Here is a 17,931-nt window from a genome sequence, read left to right as displayed (position 1 = left end):
GGGGGCGCTCGGCTACCTGGTGATGTAGAGGACCAGGTCGGCATGCCCAGGATCTGTGTCGTCCTCGGGGTTGACCGTCCTGCTCCACTCACAGACACTCAGCAGTGAGGCCGTGATGTTGGCTGTGATATTCGGAGCATCCTGGGGGTGGGGGTGGGGGTCACAGAGCCCGTGTTTATGGGACCTGCGCCACCACAACCCTGTCGCTGTCCATGCTACAGACGGGGAGAGCGACAGGAAGAGATAGAATGGCAATGGGGTTTCCAGGGACTCGGGGCTCCCAGCTTGGTGCCTACCTCAGGCTGGGTCAGGGTGACCATCTTCACCAGATGCACTCGGAACTGAGTCCCCAGGGATGGGTCCCTCAGCAGCTCTGACCCCTGTGGAAAGGCAGGAGGGAGAGGTGACTGGTGGGTGGGCGGGGCCTGGCTGGGGCGGGGCCTGGAGAGACTGCTCCATTAGCAGTGGGGGGAAATGCTTGTCTCGGGGCTGGCGGCCAGCCACAGAGATGGGCAGACGCGTGCTGGTCCTCCTTGCTCACGGCTCAAGAAGGCCAACCACAAAGAAAAGAAAACCTGAAGCCATGGGATGCAAATAATTATGAGTTTAGAACATTCCATTCCAACACCGTTTCCTGCTCACCAGACTCACCCCGTCCTTTCCCTTCTCTGTCCACCCAACTGGAACACCCTTCTCTCCACCTCGGCTTGTTTCACCTGCGCCTCTCCAGGAGGCGCCACGAGGGCCTCCCCTCCCTCCGCGAACCCTTTTCCGGGTTCCCCTGACAGAGCGCTGCCCCCACCACCCCCCAGCCAGGCTCCTGGCTCTCTCTCTCTCTCAGCACATCTGCCAAGATGCCCATCATGGTTGACTGTCTGTGGTTATTTGCAGCAGCCTGTCCCTGAATTAGACATGCCCCCCCCCCCCCCCGAGAGAGAGAACCCTGCCATCACTGGCCTCAGCTGACCTGAGTCTGAATCCGAGCTCTGCGAACTACCCGTGTGTGCGTGATCCTGCTAACCAACCTTGGAAGCTCAGGTTCCTCATCTGTGACATGGAGGTAAAGCCTTCCGTGGCTATTGGCGGACTCAGAATGATGCCGCGGGCACAGGATGGGTGCCCAGCCACGACAGTGGCTGTCACCACGGCCAGCCACCATCCGGGCAGGAGCCAGTCCGGTACCTACCACTGTCCCAGGTCCTCATAAGACACATCAAGGACCAGAGGGAGTACGGCTTGACGACCGAATTTCAGCAGAGTAGACGGGGGGGAGGAACCCCCCCCCCCCCCCCCCCGCCAAGCTTTCAGGTGACTGAAAGGAAGGAAGTGTTTTTCACCTCTGGGGCTGCAGGCAAAGACCTGTGGACTCGGGCCATGTCTGCAAGGGGACAGGACCACACGGGTGTGTCCCTGAGGCCCAGAGAACTGACAGCGGACCGGGTGGTCTGATGGCCTGGCGCTCTGAGCCCGGGGGGGGGCTTTTCCTTTTGCCCCAAACAGGTGGGCACACCTAAGGTGGGCACAAAGTGGCACCAAGCTCCGCGCATTCTTGGAGGGCGGGCTCTGCCACCCTGCAAGGCCAACTTGCAGAAGGCGGCCGTCTCCTCGTCCCTCCCCCCACCCGGCACTGGTGTCCATCCCCCGACGTGGCAGACACTCGCCGGCGGCCCAGAGCAGTCACCGCGTGTCATACGTGTATTCTCAAACCGCTGGACACAGGGTTTCATGCAGTCCGTTAGGTTACACGTGAGCGTCAGGTTGTTGAAACGCCCCTTTCTTTGCTTACCCTGCCCCCCGAGACGACAATCAGTGGGAGCCACTCTTCCCACGCCACCTTTACCCCTAGAAGCCAAGGGAAGGGGGGCCAGTAGAAACGGGGGTGCCCCCAAGAAAGGGAACAGAGAGGCCAGTGTGGGGTACCCCAGCTGGTGCCCGGGCAGTGCTGGCCGAGGTTCCCATGGAGCAAATGGACTTCAGGCCAGAGGCCAGACCTGAGGGGCCCTTGGAGAGAAGGGACCCAAGTAGCAAGAGGCGGTGGGGTGCACTAGGGAGCCAAGAGGGGTTCCAGGACCTCACCCGCCTCCACTGCAGGTGAGGGAGGGGAGGAGGAGGAAGGAAAGGACAGACCACACCCCTCCCCGCCCCAAAGCCCTGGGCCCCAAGCATGACCCCGGCCTTGCTTAGGTTTACGCCCGAGTTCAGCCCAAGTTCAAACTAGCAGATAAGCCAGCCCACTCACATTCGGCCCCAAGTCCCCGGTGTGGGGCACCGTGTCCAGAGGCTCCCGAGCCCCACTGCTTGTGGTCAGCACCATCCAAGGGGCCCGCTCCCCAAGGAACACTCACCATGTTGAGGTTGGTGAGCACGTAGCGCTCAGTGTCCTCCTGGTGAGCCTGGTAGACGTCGGGGCCCACGGCCACCAGCAGCTCCAGGTGCAGGACCCTGCTGGCAGCCCATCTCCGGAGGCGAAGGCGAGGGGAAGGAGGACGGCCTGGTGAGGGAGGGGGCAGGGCTCCGAGCGAAGGTTCCAGAAAGCAGACGACCCATAGCTTTGGCCGCCCACGGCCAGGTCTTTCTTGGACTTGGAGACACGGTTGTGAGCTCTGTCCCTGCCACTTACCACCGTGGGTTTACGGAGTCAGGGGGCCCGGTCCCCAGCTTTCTCATGGGAAAGGTGGGGAGCAGGGAATGCCTGCTCCCAGGCGGGTGGGCGCCGAGTGAGAGGGCCTGTCCTGGACCCAGTCTCAGCTCCTACCTTGGGCCCTCCGGGAGCCGGCCTCTAGGCTTCTCCGAAATCAATGGTCTCAGAGAGCAGAGGGGCCCGAGCTGTTGAAAGTCACTTTATATTGGGACTGTCAGAAACAGTGGCAGCTGGCCCAAGAGGCTTCTGGGTCCTGGATTTCAGCCCACCCCCAAGGCCAGGTCCCATCAGCGACTAGCCGTTTCGGAGCATTGAAAGGACCAGGTGGCAGGGCAGGGCCCAAGGAGGGAGCTGTCGTGTGGCTTTTACGTCCTTGGTGTCTCCCCAGAGTCCCACACTGGCTCTGCCCCCTTGATGTGTCCCCGCTCTGGGCACATGCTGGAGAACGGGGTCATCCCGAGATGAGCCCAAGACAGGACCCTGCTTGCACCTGGATGCAGCTGGGGGCCCGACGAGCAGGCCCGGGCAGCCGCGGAGCCAGCCATGCAAGCCCCGAGTGGCCACCTTCTGTCTTTGGGCCTCAGTGTTCCCATCTGTGGTATCGGATGTCCTGCCAGTCCCGGAGCTGGGAGACCCCAACAGCACATGTCTGCGAACGTGCTTTGTGATTGATGAGGGGCTGCTCATAGGCTGGCGGCCTAGCTGTCCCCCTCTAGGACAGCTGGGGGCATGGCCGATGGCCACATGTCCCCCTGGCCTGCCCACTCCCCAGCATCCTGAAGAAGATGGCTCAGCCGGGCTTGTGGCATTCTGCACAGCCACCTGGGCACTGGGGAGAGCTGGCCCTCCCCCAGAGCTGTCCCCCTCTCCCAGGAGCCGTACCTCGGGTGACTTGGGGGGCCTCGGGGCTGCCCCTGTGGACCAGGTGGGGCTGCGCACGAACCCGGGGAGGCAGCAGCTCCCAATGCCGCCTCCTCACCGGCTGGACGCGGAACCTGTCTGCGCCCACCAGGACGTCGCCCTCCTGGAGGAGAGACAGCACACAGGCACGTAGCCCACCGGCCCCACCGAGGGACAGGGCCTCTCTGGGACGTCACGCTCACCAAGTGGCCTGAGCAGTAGGTGACCCTGGCCACTGCGCCCAGGGGCAGCAGGGGGCGGCCTCCCGCGAAGCAGGGATGGGGAGGCCGCCTCTCAAGCCGGAGGGAGGCGTTCAGCACGTGCTCGCTGGTGAAGGAGGCGGTGAGGAGGCTCCGCTCCGGCGGGAAGGAGAAGGCAAAGAGCTGTCCCAGGGCGAGCAGAGAGCAGCTCGGGGCCCTGCGGGGAGGCCCCCCGGGCCCATCCTCACAGATGCAGGTGAGCGGGGCCATGTCGAATTGCAGCACTGCGGGACAGAGGAGACCACCTTGCTCCTCCCCTCCCCCCGGGGCTCAGCCCTCCGCGTCTTCCTGCCCTGGGGAGGGCCCCCCCCCACCGATCCGTTCCCTTTGGTGGGTGAGTGGGGCGCAGGGCTGGCCTGGAGCCCGAGAGGCCTGGGCTCAAATCCAGCTCCTCCCGGCATGCAGGGTGGTAGACTGAAAGTTTCCTCTCCAATTTGGGCCTCACCCCGGGGCAGACCAGCACTCAGCATGCGAGCCTCGCCCCAGAATAGGGTTTCCTGAGCGGTGGCCTGAACCCCAGCAGGCAAAGCAGGTACAGCCACAGCCTCTCTGGCCTTTACGGAAGAGCAGGTGCCCCAGGCCAGCCTCACCACCCTTCTCCACCGATCTGCCTCACAAAGCAGCCCCCAGGCCCCAGGAGGTCCCATCCCCAATCCCCAGGCAGCCCCAAGCAGCGCTCAATGTGCATGTGACCCAGGCCACAGGGAATTCAGTCACAGATGGGACATCCCCTACTGCTCTCCACCCTGACCGCTAGCCCACCCTGCCTCTGGTCCCCAACAGCCTTTATGTCAATGGCCTGACTTGGAAAGGGGGCTGGCACCCCAGCGAAGTCCGCAGGCACGGCCAAGAGCGACACGAGAAGCTCCGGCCGGAGCTTGAGCCAGCGCCTATCTCGTTTCTCACGGAAAGGATAAATAATTCCATTTCCGTCTGTGGCCAAAAGCCACAAGAGCTCCTGCAGCTTGGCCAGCCCAAGGGAGGCCCAGGGGCAAAAGGGACCAGCTAATTAGGAACCATTCCCTGGAGATATTGAGCAGAAGCCTGGGGTCAGAACCCCAGCTCGGTCCAGGACGCCCAAACCAGCTTTTACGGACTTGGCGGAAGTATGGAGTTAATAAGCAGGAACGATGGCAGCTTCTAGGACCTCCTCCCAAGCGGAGCTGAGATGCTCCCCCCCCACCCCCACCCCCGCCCCCGGCTCGGTCGGGGGAGCTCCCTCTGCTGAGAAGACACCAGGACAGATACCTTCTAAGGTAGCATCGGGGCCAAAATAAGAAGTCACTTCCTCTGGCTCCAAAGCTTGGAGAAATTGCTGCAGGACAGAAAGCACAAGGGAGAAGGCAGGCGGGGAGAGGGGGTGGGAGAGGGGCAAGGCAAGGAGGAGGGGGAAACCAAGGCAGGGGTGGGGGTGGGAGGAGATCAGTACTGAGAAGCCCTTTCCTTCCTCGGTGAACATGCTCTATCCCCGAAACCCCAAGCTCGGATCCGCCCCTCTCCCAGTGCAAACCTGGAAGCTGAAAGGACGCCCTCACTCTGCCCAAAGGCCGTTTGGGCGTCTCCATCTCTCCCGGGGGGCACCCCCTTGCAGCACCCAGCAGAGCTCAAGATTCCCAGCTCCAGGGCTCCCAAACACCTCAGCTCCTGCAGATTCGCCCACCTGCTGGAAATCGGAGCGTCCCCAGCAGCCCAGGAGAAAGAAGGCAGAAGTGAGCGTTGCCCCCACGCAGCTCCCCCAGGGGCGAGGCTCCCTCATCCTCAGGAAAACCAGCCTGCTCAGAGGGAGAGAGCCTTGTGACTGGAAATCTGGCCGGTGTGGAATGTGGCAGACCCTGGTGGGCGGGAAGAGGAGACTGTTGTTTACTCTTGGGAGCTTCCTCCAGGGGCAGGGGCCAACGGGGGTGGGCAGCCTGCAGGCCCTTGCACTAGGCTGGTCCTTGGTCTGGAGCTCCGGATCCTATACCCCGGAGCGGGGCTGAGCCAAGCAGCAGAGTCTGGAGGAGGGAGCATTGGACTAGGGATCTTAACAGATGTGGACCCAGGCGTGATTCTAGAACTGGGGCTGGGTTACTCACCCTTGGCTGGTGACAGGCTGCACCGGAGACAGCAACATTCCAGCCTCCAACAACCCGCTCACGTCCACGGACAGCCCATGATCTGCCCTGCTCTCCTGTCCTCAATTCCCTTTGTCAACCTAAATTGTCCGGAGGTGATAATTACACAAGCACATTTATCTGGGATCCAAGAACCGCAATTCAGGCCACATAGATTTGGGTCACAATCCAAACAGTGCCCCACCAGGGAGCCAAAGTCAGGGGCCTTTACAGCAAAAGTAGGCTCGCTCGTGTGCATTGCTTACAGAGAATTTCAGACTGGTGTTGGTGGCCGCAAGTTAAATCTGTGTAAGACACACCTCGACTAACGCTGTCAGTAAACAACCTCTCACTAGCTGATTGCAAGGGTTCAGGCTCGGTCCTTGGAACATTTGCACTTTGGCCCACTTCAAAAGTGCATGGTTCCACCGGTGAGGATGTCGAGGCCGTGAATACGGCCCATCTCCTTAATGGACTCCGGCTCCACTTAAAACCCCTTGACATAAATGGCCCCGTCTCACTTCACCCTCCGCGCCCAGGGCAGATGCCCGGCCCCCCGCTGAACTCACTCCTCACTCCCCCCTCCCGCCCCCGCCGGCCAGGGACGGTCACAGAACCAGGCGAGTGGCACCACAGTCACAGACTGCTTGGCAGCCCACTCCACTTTCTGGAAGGTTCTCAGCCACCCTCTCCAAAGCCCTGTTTCACACTCCCTCCCACCTCCAGGACATCGCCCCCCCCCCCCAACTCCCCTGACAGCTAGAGGGGGATCTGAAGGTCTCCTGGCTTCTCCTCCTCTTTATCAGGGAGGCTGCCCTGACTCCACCCTGGGCCAATCCGCTTCCCATTCCCCGACCAGACCTGCAGGACCGTCTGAGGCTCTCTCTGTCCATCCTGCCTTTCTCCCTTTCCCTTTCCCAGGTATGCCATCCTAATTCACACTGTGCACTCCTGACTTTCTCTGTGACTGCTCTCTAGAGACCCAGATGGACACATGCCCTAATCCAAGCTGCATCACTGCCGGTCTGGGCATCTGTCATTGGTTCCCTCTGGCCTCCCTGCTTTCTCCCTCACGTCCTCCCCATCCCGTTTCTCTTAGAGCGGCAGTGACTTGACTTTAAGAACTGAAGTCAGATTGCATCACCTCCCAGCTCTGTAACAATCGATGGCTTCCCCTTGCCCTTAGGGTAAAACGTCCAAACCCCTTCCTGAGGCCTCCAAGGCTCTGTAATCATAGATCAGACTGGCCCCTGCCATCCCTCCGCCTGCATCTCTAAGCCTCTTCTCCCTGCACACAGAGCCTCAGCCACACCAGCCTGCTTCTCACTGTTCAGATACTGCTCTTCCCTCTGAGCCCTGGCTTTACATTCCAGTTTCAGCTCAAACGTCACCCGCTCAGGAGGCCTTCCCTTAGGACCTGATCTAAGCGACCTCCAGGTAGGGTTGCCACATTTAGAAAATAAAAATCGGGGCACTCTGTCAAATTTGAATTTTGGAGAAACAAAGAATACTTGTGTTTGTTTCAGTTGATGTATGCCCCAAATAGTGCAGCTCTTACATCGGACACATTTATACAAGAACTATCCTTTGTCAGAAATTCCCATTCCCCTGGGCCCCCTGCATTTTGTCTGGTAACCACACCCCTGGTCACCCTCTTCCCCAGCATCTCACTTTATCACCTTAGCGACAGTTACCCGCATCCAGAATTACCTGGTTCGTTTGTGATCAGTTTCTCTGAAAACCTCCCACCCCCGCACGACACACATACGGCGAAGCTTTAGGGAAGCGAAGGCGTCATGGGCTCATCAAGGTACCGAGGGGCCACGCAAGGTGTGCTAGTGATTTATTACCACCGCTGTCGCGCAAACTAATACGCAGCATTGTCATCACGCTTTCTCACTGCTGCTGGACGTGGCTCAAGTGCTTCTGCAGCCCCAGGGCGCACGTGCCTCTCTACCAGCGCTCTGGGGCCCTCTTTCCGTCTCGCGGCCTCAGTTTCCCCACTCGGGGAGAGAGGGGCGGGGCCCGCGCGCCTTTCGCTCCGCCCCGCCCCCCTTCCCCCCCCAACCCCGGGCGGCTCCCCAACCCGGGCCCGTCCGCCCAGCGCCCCCTCGCGGTCGCCTGCGCCCCCGCGCTCGGCCGGCCCAGCTGCGGTGCTACACCGACAGCGGCCCCCCAGTTCTTTTCCGGCGCACGCGTCTCTCGTCCCCCGTCCCGGCTTTCGGTAGGGCCCCGGGCCTACCCCAAGCCTACCCCAGGTCATGGACCCCGGACGCCGCTCCTGGGGTGGTGGCCCTTCTGCCAGGCGGGAGAAGAGCCCCGCCCTGCTCCCGGCCGTGCGGAACCAGGAAGGGAGGCCCGGTTTCCAGCCGGTCCGGAGAGAAGAGCACTTCCAGAGGCCGGGACGCACGTGCCGGGGCGCGCGCGGGGTCGTTTCCGGGGTCCCGGAGGCTGGTGTCTCTCGGGCGGGGGAGTCGGGGGCCGGCCTGGGCTTGCGCTGGGTGGGCAGAGCCCGGCCGGGGGCGGGATGGCCAAGGCGCTGACCTCCAGGCGCGCCCCCGGCGAGCCCGTGGCTGAGCCGGGGCTTGGCAAGAAGGTAGCTCGGACGAAAAGCAGGAAGAGGAGATTCTGGAAAAGCCGAGGGCCAGAAGCGAGCAAGACACCGGGCTGCGGCCCCGGAGTCGCCGTGGTCCGACCTCCGAAGGCGCCGGAGGACTTCTCCCGCAACTGGAGGGCGCTGCAGCGGGTGAGGTTTGAGGGGCCGCGCGGACGGAGGCAGAGGAAGACGCGTGGGGCCGCTGTGCGGGCACATGGCGGTAGAAACCTTGCAGACAGAGCCTGTCGCGGGAAGGTTAGCCTGTGAGGGTGGACAGCGAGTCCGCGGGAACGTGATAGAACCGGGGTTTGCGAGTGAGCGACCTTGATGGCAGCTGCCCCCCGGGGTACTGATCCCTGGAAATGGCGCGGACCCCGCCGGTACATCTACACGTGTGTTGTTGTTTAAACCCCATACCAACGGTGTGCGGTGGACGCCTGTGTCGTCTCCTTTTACGGGCGAGGAAGGGGGCCCGGAAAGGTTAGAGAAATTGTCCAGGACTGCAGCCGGGTGGGCAGAACCGGGTGTCCCACACCAGCAGCCACTGCCCTGAACCCCCTGTGGTGCCCTACTGCCTTTCTCCGCACGGGTGGCCAGGCCCTTCGTGGAGGTTTCTTTTTCTTTCTCCCTTAAGTTTATTTACTTACTTATTTTGAAAGAAGAAGAGAGCGCAAGCGGGGGAGGGGCAGAGAGAGAGAGAGAATCCCAAGCAGGCTCGATGCACGGGTCAGTCCCATAACCCTGGGATCATGACCTGAGCCGGAGCCAAGAGTCGGTTGCTTAACCGACTGAGCCACCCAGGCCCCCCACGTGGCGGTTTCTTTCTGCCCGATGCTGTTCCATGCCGTTCAGTCATCAGTTCTCTACGCCTTCCTCGAAGCGAAGCTGCTGTTGTCATCGCTGTTTTCCAGGTGAGGAAACGGAGGCACAGAGCTTGAGGAGTTTGGCCCAGTGTCGCAGAGCTAGTAAAAACGCGGCAGATCGGGGTGCAGACTCACCCTTCCCAGCGGGAGTTTGCGTTCTTTGCTACCACCGACCTTCAGAGTCTTCCACAACGTCTTGGGCTCTGTTTCGGAGCCTCGGGCGATAGAGAAAAGCTTCTTGAGCCTCTTAATACGGCCGGTGTCGTAGGGATGGGAGATCCTAACCGCCTGTCTGGATGGACAGCACTGAGGAGGCTCCTTCAGGCAAACCCAGGGTTCTGGACGATTTCTTGAGCTGTGGCTCTCCTTCCCTCTCTTTCAAGGAGGTAAAGCAAAATCAAGTGAGTGGAAAGGAGATTTATTAGGGGGAAAGCTTGTGTTTTCTGTACGTTCTACAAAAAGTCAGCCCTTCCGTGGTTAAACGTTGCAGGAACAAGTAAGTAGAAACCCACGTTGTCTCTCAGCTCGGTGCCACCTCCCAGGGTCTTAACTGCGGTTGAGAGCCGCCGTGCTGGGGGCTGGGGTGCAAGGGAAGGGACACAACAGCCCTGCTTGCCTGAGCACAGTGTATGGCTGCCGGCAGCTCTTCAGCCGCCACGGGCTTGCACCCGTGGCTTGAACCAAACTCTGGGTTGAACACACGCCCCTCTCTCTTCCTGAGACCCTCGAGGGGTTTGTAAAGGATCTGGTTCCCATCCCCCCTCCTCCCCCGCTTTGTTGGCCTAGTCTGCACAGGAGGGAGCTCTAACACTTAAGGTGTTGGACAGGCGTTTAAAATTTTGTAGGAATGAGGCAGCAGGTATCAGATCATGCCTTGTAACGAGATAAGCGAAGAAGACCATCTCACCACAGGTGACCAGGCGTGAATGAGAAGGGCTTTTGCCAAACTGTCAGATGATGGATCTCAGTGATGCCCGTAGGGGTAGGCGGGGTGTATACACACGTAAGTTTTTCAGTCTCTCATGCTTGGTTTCCAAATTAAAACGTGTCGTGTATTTTATTTTGGGTCCTCTTAGCTCCTGAAACAAAAAACACAGGCCCCGGAAAAGCCTCTTGTTATCTCTCAGACGGATTCCAAAAAACAGCCCGGAATGATCCAACCGAACAGAAAAGTCGTCCCAGACAAAGCAAAGAGAAGTGAGACGGGGCCAGAAACAGCGGCCCCAGCGGCCACGGGGGGCTCTGGTCCTTCAGTACCTCCAGCGGACAGGAAGGCGCCGGCTCCCCGCACAGAGGTCAGCAGAGCGGGGCACGATGGGAAGGGAGCCGAGAAAAGGACAAATGATGATACTTCTCCGAAAGGAGGAGACGCCAAGCGCAAGAAGTGGAAAGCTAAGGAGGCGACTGTGGCCTTGACTCCGGCCGTGCCCACCGAGTGAGTACAGGGGGTGTGTCCGCCTCCGTGCTGCGGGTGGCCTCCGTCAGCTCATCCCTGAGCATCTGTCTCCTGGGGGAGGCCTGGGGGGCGGGGGGGGGGGGGTGGCCTCTCCGCAGTCTCTCCATCACCTCCTCCCAGTGCTGTTTCTCCGTTTACTACTTTCCCCCAGGACGGAGGTGTGATGAGGGCAGGGCCTGTTTGGTAACCGCTGTATCTCCAGGGCCCAGAGCAGAGCGAGGCCCTTAGGCCTCTGGTAAAAATTTGTGGGGTGGACGGAGGTCAGAGCCAGAAAGGCCCAAGTTTGAAACGATTCCTGCGTCTGGCCAATCAAGTGCTTTGGTGGGGTTCCTCGTGGCCACCTGTGGTGCTGGGAGGCGGGGCTTGTGAGATGGGCGGGGCTGCCCCCCCCCCCCTTCCCGGGCACCCTGTGGAGGTCACTCCCATGGGAGGGCAGGGGCCCGGGGTCAGTGGCTGCCTCCAAATGGCTCGGCTGGAGGCAGCGCAGGAGTTCGTAAGTCAGGCTGGTGGCGAGTTACCTGGGCGCCGAGGACACGGTTGCTGAAGCTTCCAGGAGAGAGCGGTGTGAGCACCGGCCACGTGTCGCTGTGCCCGTCCGCTCTCTGGAAACCCAGGGCCCTCCCCCTGAGGCCGGCGGTCCGGCAGGAGAGGCAGCCAGATGGAAGCTAGGCGGGTAATTCTGTGAGTGTGGGCAGCATAAATCGGTGAGGACGGAGCTCGTGGGCGCGAACGGCCAGAGGAGTGTGTCCACCCAGTGGGATCGGGAAGCGGTTTCTAAGGAGGTGACGTTTAGCTGCGCCCGGGAGGCAGTTCACCAGGCAGACGTGTACGTCCTCGCGTGGGCCTCTGTGTGGGCTTGGTGTGCAGGTGCCAGGGGTCGCCAGAGTTTGGGGGGGGGGGGGCGCTCGGGGGCGTCTGCGTTTCCATTTTATAGTCGTTGTGTGTATCTGTGTCTCAAGTGTTCGGTGACGAGCTTCCTGCTTTCTCAGTTCAGAAGAGAGCGTTAGCAGCCGTCGCCCGCAGCCCGCACGTCTGTGCTCTGTGTTCTTTGTGTTTCTCTGTGGTTCCTGGGTTTGGGGGTAGCGAGCGCATCTCCCAGTTGAGAAAAGCAGCAGAAGGACCGCGCTGAACCAGTAGCAGGGGCGGCGGTGTGGGCCCGACCGCGGGAGCCCCTCCGCTGACGCCCGGTCCCTCTGCCTTCCAGGGAAGACATCTGGTTTGATGACGTCGACCCGGCGGACATCGAGGCGGCCCTGGGCCCGGAGGCGGCCCAGATAGCAAGGAAGCGGCTGGGGCAGAGTGAGAGCAGCATCGCGCTGGTGAAGGAGCAGGCCTTCGGCGGGTACGCGGGGCCGGTGCCCAGCCGGGGAGGGCGAGGGTCTCGGGCAGGGGCTCCCCCCGCGCCCCCAAGCGGAGTCGGGCAGGTGCCGCCCCATCCTACGAGGAGCCCTGAGAGCCAAGCCGGTCTCCGGGCGGCGGGGGGCGCAGCGTTGAGTAAATGGGACCTTCGGCTCCCTTCAGCCTGACTAGAGCCTTAGCCATAGACTGCGAGATGGTGGGCGTGGGCCCCGAGGGGGAAGAGAGCATCGCCGCCCGCGTGTCCATCGTGAACCAGTATGGGAAGTGTGTTTACGACAAGTGCATCAAGCCCACCCAGCCGGTGACGGACTACAGGACGGCGGTCAGCGGGATACGGCCGGAGAACCTCAAGCAGGGTGGGTCCTCCCTGCTGGCGAGCGCGGGAGAGGCAGTGCCTGGGTCCCTTTCTCCCCATTTATTGTTATTAAGCTTATTCATTTAGAGGGGGTGCGAGCAGGGGAGGGGCAGAGAGAGGGAGAGAATCTCCCTCACGCACAGGGCTTGAACCCACGAACCATGAAATCGTGACCTTAGCCAAAACCAGGAGTCAGACGCTTAACCCACGGAGCCATCCAAGAGCCCCCTTTTTAAGTTATTACTTTATTTTTTTGAGTAATCTCTCCACCCAAGGTGGGGCTTGAACTCACGACCCCGAGATCAAGAGTCGCACACTCCTCTGAGCCAGCCAGGCACCCCCGTCTCTTCCTTTTGTCCCCTTTCTGTTCTGGAGCATTGGCCACAGCAGGAGCCCCAGTAGTCCTACGTCTCCCAGGGTGACTGTTTTCAGATGGCTCTCAGGCACATTTGTGTCTTCACCTGTGTGTCATTTGGCAGTAGGGACCCAGAGAGTGTGCCGGCATGGGGGTGAGGAGGGAAGGTGGGGACAGATGGGAGGGTCTCGTGGATCTTCGTGAGGACCTCGGGAAGCCACGGGGAGGTCTGAGCAGTGACAGGCCCGGCTCAGGTTTCCACAGGTTCCTTCCGGCCACAGGATTGAGAAGAGACTCGGGCCACGAGGGTGGAAACAGGAAGAGGGGGCGTGTGCCGCCGGTGACCTGGTCATGGTCGGGGGGCGCCGTGAGAGGTGACAGGACGTGGCCCAACTCCGGGTGCACCCTGAAGGCGGAGTCCCGTGGGGTCTGCTGGACTGGCCGTGTGGGAGGAGTCACCCAGGGCGACTCTGAAGTCAGGGACCTGAGAGGTCCCGAGGTCCCTGCTTTCCCTGGCCCCCGTGGCCTCCTTTCTCTGTGCCTCTCAGATCCCCTGTGCACACATAACCAACCAGGCGGTGCCCCGGCCTGACCAGTCCCTTCTGGCTCCAGGCTCGGTCAGGTCCTGCTCAGCGTGGGCCGCCCTGGACCTGAGCACTTCTGTCCGGGGGCGGGCACGGTGGCTCCGAGCCTTCCCTTGGCGGGGGAGGGAGAGGACCAAGGGCGTCTGTCAGGAGAGCAGGCGGGGCTGCCTCCGGAGCCGGAGGTCTGGGGGAGCACTCCTCGCCGTCTGTGGCGGGGGACCAGTCTTGTTTTTACCTCCGGTTGGAAAGCACGACATCTAAGACCGATTCTCACTTGAGTCAACAGTAAAAATGACGGTCGGGTCGCTTCCGAAAGGCCACTCTCCTCCCTGCCTCTGTCGTGGCCGTGGCAGGTGTGATGGGCTCAGCAGCGTGGCACACGGCGCTAAAATCCACTTCTTCGTTCTCGTCAGGAGAAAACTTCGAAGTTGTTCAGAAGGAGGTGGCGGACATGCTGAAGGGCCGGATTCTAGTCGGACACGCGCTGCATAACGACCTAAAGGTACTGCTGCCTCGTGCGGGCTGCACCCCTGCCGTCGCCCACACCGTGTTCTGGACGCATTTCAGTGTTTGGTTTGTGGCACCTGGGTGTCGGGAAGGCCCCCCAACAGCATCAGACGCCAGTCGTCCAGTTCTCCCTGGGTCCTGGGGGAGCGCTGGGCGTTTCTCAGTTCTTTAATTTTTTTTTTAATGTTTGTTTATTTTTGAGACAGAAACAGAGCGTGAACAGGGGAGGGGCAGAGAGAGAGGGAGACACAGAATCCGAAACAGGCTCCGGGCTCTGAGCCGTCCGCACAGAGCCCGACGCGGGGCTCGAACTCACAGACCGCGAGACCGTGACCTGAGCCGAAGCCGGACGCTCAACCGACTGAGCCACCCGGGCGCCCGTTCGTGGTTCTTTAAAAGGCGTCCAGTGGTGCTCCTTTTACAGGAGGTAGACCTGAGGCTCTGTGAGTTGAGTGACGTGCCCACAGTACCCACATGGCAGAGCCAGGTGCAAACCCAGACCTGGGGCCAGGTGCCTTCCCACTGCTCTAGCGCATTCCACGTGGACAGAGCCAGGCAGCCACTGCCGCAGCTCCACCCAGCTGGACGGGGCCTGGTGCTCCTCTGAGGTCGGAGCCACCGTCTGTGGGGACGCGTCCCCTGGCGGCCGCTCCCTCCCAGCCGGCCAGTGCACCAGGTGGCCTGTAAGCTCGTGGGTCCACTCCTGGCGCCCTAGGGGCCATGTGCTCGGCCTCTGCCCCCGGAGGGTCTCTGCTGTGGGCGGGACCGGCCCGCCTGTTCTGAGGAGAGCCACGGGGCAGGCGGGTGTCCGCGGAGCCCTGGAGTCCTCGGGTGTTTCAGGCGTCACCGAGTGTTGGTCTTCATGGCCTTTTATTTATTTTTTTTTTTTATTTTTTTTTTCAACGTTTATTTATTTTTGGGACAGAGAGAGACAGAGCATGAACGGGGGAGGGGCAGAGAGAGAGGGAGACACAGAATCGGAAACAGGCTCCAGGCTCTGAGCCATCAGCCCAGAGCCCGACGCGGGGCTCGAACTCACGAACTGTGAGATCGTGACCTGAGCCGAAGTCGGAAGCTTAACCGACTGAGCCACCCAGGCGCCCCTTCATGGCCTTTTAAAGTAACCCGGAAGTACTGAAACGAATATAGCAGGCGCTCTGCCCGCCGCAGCAAGGTGCCGAAGTCTCGGTGGCCCCCTCCCTGTTGGGCCATGCTGTCTCCTCACACCTGCTCCGTCCCTGGCGACTTGGGCAGGCTCGTGTCCGGCGGTCTCCTGAGACCGTCCTGAGGTCGCGAGATGAGCTGTTAGAACACGTTCTCCGTAACTTCCCCGATGTGCGACACCCACTCAGGACACAGGAGCGCAGTGGTTGCTGGATAATTGATGGCTGTCAGTCTCCGGTTTCCGTGGTTTCGAGATTGTGTTTCTGTTAACGTGGTTCTTGCTGTTGGACGTCATCTTTAGTCCGTGTGAGAGTTTTCCATCCCAAGTCCAAGTTCACGTCAATACCTGCTTACCCGTGTGTGTCACCCGTTAGGATTCCTTGTAAGAGGCTGTTTGAAAAAAGGGAGTCCCACCGCTGCACGCTGACAGCGGCTGTGACCGTCGCTGTATTCTCTTCTTCCAGGTGCTGTTTCTTGATCACCCAAAAAAGAAGATTCGGGACACGCAGAAATACAAACCTTTCAAGAGTCAAGTGAAGGTATTTAAATAAGCACGGCTGTGTGCATTGTAGTTGTTGGCTGGTTCACGTGATGATTGGTTTTGGGCGGCCTTCTAAGTTTTGAAACTAAGAAGTATTTAAAAACAAAAAACAAAACAGAGTTTTACTGAACGTTGCCCTTTAAAAGTCAGTGTGACCAAGGGCCGGCTACCCCGGTCTCCACGGGGAGGCCCCCAGCAGTGGGAAGAAGCTGTCCTCGGATCTGCTTCAGAGGGAGTCAGACACGCAGACCCCTTTCCAGGCCCTCCCCTGCGGGCAGACCGGGGTGTCACGTGCCCTAGGTGCCCCGGGCACTTCCGGTGAAGGCACATTGGAGGTCCCTGGGCCGGGGCTCAGTAGGTGACCCCCCCTGCTGAGGCCTCCACCCCAGCATGGCTGCGTGCTGTCCCCTGGCAGAGCGGAAGGCCATCTTTGAAGCTGCTCGCGGAGAGAATCCTGGGGGTCCGAGTGCAGCAGGCAGAGCACTGTTCGGTAAGTGTCCTGGGGTGACAGTCCTCAGGAATGGGGGCCATCCCTCACCTTGCGGCCAAGGCACTCTGTCGGGGCCCGGATGACTTATTTTTAGAAGGTTGCCGGTCCACAAAAGATGAAATGGTACAGCGGGCTTGCAGAGTGGCCGTTAAGTTCTGGATGTTTGTATGTAGCTCATCAACACTTACGCACAAAAAACTGCCACATGACAGCCCTTAGGAGAAAAAAATCCCCCGTCTAGACTGAAGCCTTTACAGACCGTGCGGCCCAGGCCGGTTGTTCCCCTGGGCTTTGGGACAGGCTCCAGTGACAGGGCTGGGGGGTGCTGGCACCAGGCTGCTGGCCCACGGAACCCAGCCCCTGCGTCGAGGCCTCGGTCAGCATCCCACCCGGACCCCCGCTCGCATCTGCGTGTCTGCGTGCATCCTGTCGGATGCTGTCCGATACACCTCACGAGAGGCAGCAGGTCTGTTCCTGCCTCCCTCTGGTCCTCTCTTCCCCCGCAGGCTGGCACCTGCGCTGCCAGAGCCCCGCTGGGATCAGACCCCCAGGTGGCCGCTCTGCTTGGCTTTCTCCTTGGCGTGCCCCGCATGTGGCTCGAGGGCTCGGGTCGCGTGTGCCCTGCCCGTCGCCTGCTGGGACGGTCACAGTGGTGTTCTGTGCCCCCTAGATTCAGGATGCCCAGGTGGCGATGAGGTTGTATGTCCTGGTGAAGAAGGAGTGGGAGAGTTCGGCCCAGGACAGGCGCCCCACGGCCCCCATTCCAGACAGCCACAGCACCTCCCGTCCGCAGGCGTTTGTGACCACGCACAAGACAGCTCGGGTCTCCCCGTGGCGGCAGCTCTGTTGAAACACGTTCGCCGTCCTGGCGGCAGGGCGTGGGGGCGGCCGAGAACTGCTTCCTCCCTCTGCCATCCCAGACCTGGCGCCCCTGCTGGGGGCAGGCACCTCGGCGGGCTCTGTCCTGAGGACTGACGGCAAGTCGGGGGGCGTTCTGCATTGTGCTGTCCCCACAGCGGGGTGGCACCTTTGCCGGGGATTCGCCGGGTCCCAGGAGCCAGGGGCACCCAGCATCCACTGGGTTTGTAGCATCTTCCTGGGAGGAGGCCAGTCCCCTTTCTTTCTGTGCCTCGGGTCACAGGTCACGTAAAGAACCCCACCGGACTCACGGGCCGCACCCAGCGTGTGCAGTGAGCTGTGCTCCAGCCCCATCTCCCAAGTTTGCCGCGGCCACCTTTGGACTTGGAGAGATTCTCTGAGGGTGCCGATCCTTTCTCACACCCCCAGCCCCACCCCACAGGTCCACCCGCCAGGTTTCAACTTGGGGTCAGGGCCCACAGTGCGGCGAGGGAGGCTCAGCTCGTCTGAGCTGGGTGACCATGGTTCCCCCCGCCAGAGGCGGGTGTCCCTCCCCATCTGGGACAGATGTGCTGATCCCCAGCTGTGGGGCTGGAGCACCGTGCGGGTCTGTCCCGGGTGTGAGGGTCTTTGAGAAGAGTCGGGAGCCCGGCATATGGCCCGGCTTTACCAAACCGCCTGACGTGGCACAAGGAAGCCCCGGACCCACTGAGGAGATTTAACACAGGCGGGCTTTTACTAGAGGTGGAGTGTGGGGAGGTTACTCTTTCCACGTTTAGAGTGGTCTGAAAGGGCCGCTTTTTCCACAAGGGCCACGCTCATGGGTCCAGGGCTGAGGTCTGTGCGGAGCCTGCCGAATCGAGCCCCCGGGGCCCCACCGGTGCTCCACACTGCCCCCAGGGCGCCTGG

General features: G+C 61.2%; 2 protein-coding genes across 8 annotated transcripts in view; one reads left to right on the top strand and one right to left on the bottom strand.

Annotated features, from left to right (window-relative positions):
• The window catches only part of ADAMTS13 (ADAM metallopeptidase with thrombospondin type 1 motif 13), a 31,697-nt gene extending 23,772 nt beyond the window's left edge, over positions 1 to 7,925 (bottom strand). For 6 of the 7 annotated variants that reach the window (XR_008290844.1, XM_027051703.2, XM_027051702.2 and 3 more), the window contains exons 1-9: positions 7,663 to 7,925; positions 5,877 to 5,995; positions 5,462 to 5,633; positions 5,050 to 5,116; positions 3,745 to 4,025; positions 3,524 to 3,665; positions 2,346 to 2,491; positions 297 to 380; positions 17 to 141 (exon numbers count right to left, since the gene is read on the bottom strand). Coding sequence is in view for 6 of the 7 variants with exons in the window: in XM_027051703.2 (XP_026907504.2) it covers positions 17 to 141; positions 297 to 380; positions 2,346 to 2,491; positions 3,524 to 3,665; positions 3,745 to 4,025; positions 5,050 to 5,116; positions 5,462 to 5,633; positions 5,877 to 5,914 (1,055 nt within the window). In the remaining variant the exon portion in view is untranslated. The remainder of the gene's footprint in view (positions 1 to 16; positions 142 to 296; positions 381 to 2,345; positions 2,492 to 3,523; positions 3,666 to 3,744; positions 4,026 to 5,049; positions 5,117 to 5,461; positions 5,634 to 5,876; positions 5,996 to 7,662) is intronic. The other variant, XM_027051704.2, reaches the window with a different exon arrangement.
• Positions 7,926 to 8,394: 469 nt separating this feature from the next.
• REXO4 (REX4 homolog, 3'-5' exonuclease) lies at positions 8,395 to 17,925 on the top strand. The gene is made up of 8 exons (XM_027051746.2): positions 8,395 to 8,640; positions 10,430 to 10,788; positions 12,014 to 12,151; positions 12,331 to 12,524; positions 13,876 to 13,964; positions 15,598 to 15,672; positions 16,090 to 16,164; positions 16,835 to 17,925. Exons 1-8 carry the CDS (start codon positions 8,422 to 8,424, stop codon positions 17,012 to 17,014), a joined length of 1,329 nt encoding a protein of 442 aa, XP_026907547.2. The 5' UTR covers positions 8,395 to 8,421; the 3' UTR covers positions 17,015 to 17,925.
• The last annotated feature ends 6 nt before the right edge of the window (positions 17,926 to 17,931 follow it).

This window comes from Acinonyx jubatus, chromosome D4 (genome assembly GCF_027475565.1).
Source record: "Acinonyx jubatus isolate Ajub_Pintada_27869175 chromosome D4, VMU_Ajub_asm_v1.0, whole genome shotgun sequence".
Lineage (NCBI taxonomy): Eukaryota > Metazoa > Chordata > Mammalia > Carnivora > Felidae > Acinonyx > Acinonyx jubatus.
The sequence above is the reverse complement of the archived record's forward strand: the minus strand, read 5'-3'. Positions and strand labels throughout refer to the sequence as shown.

Coding starts and splice junctions, on each gene's coding strand:
- REXO4 (XM_027051746.2), top strand. CDS start 8,422: ATGGCCAAGGCGCTGACCTCCAGGCGCGCCCCCGGCGAGCCCGTGGCT. Junction 12,525..13,875: donor GCCGGAGAACCTCAAGCAGG/GTGGGTCCTCCC, acceptor CGTTCTCGTCAG/GAGAAAACTTCGAAGTTGTT. Junction 13,965..15,597: donor CGCTGCATAACGACCTAAAG/GTACTGCTGCCT, acceptor CTCTTCTTCCAG/GTGCTGTTTCTTGATCACCC.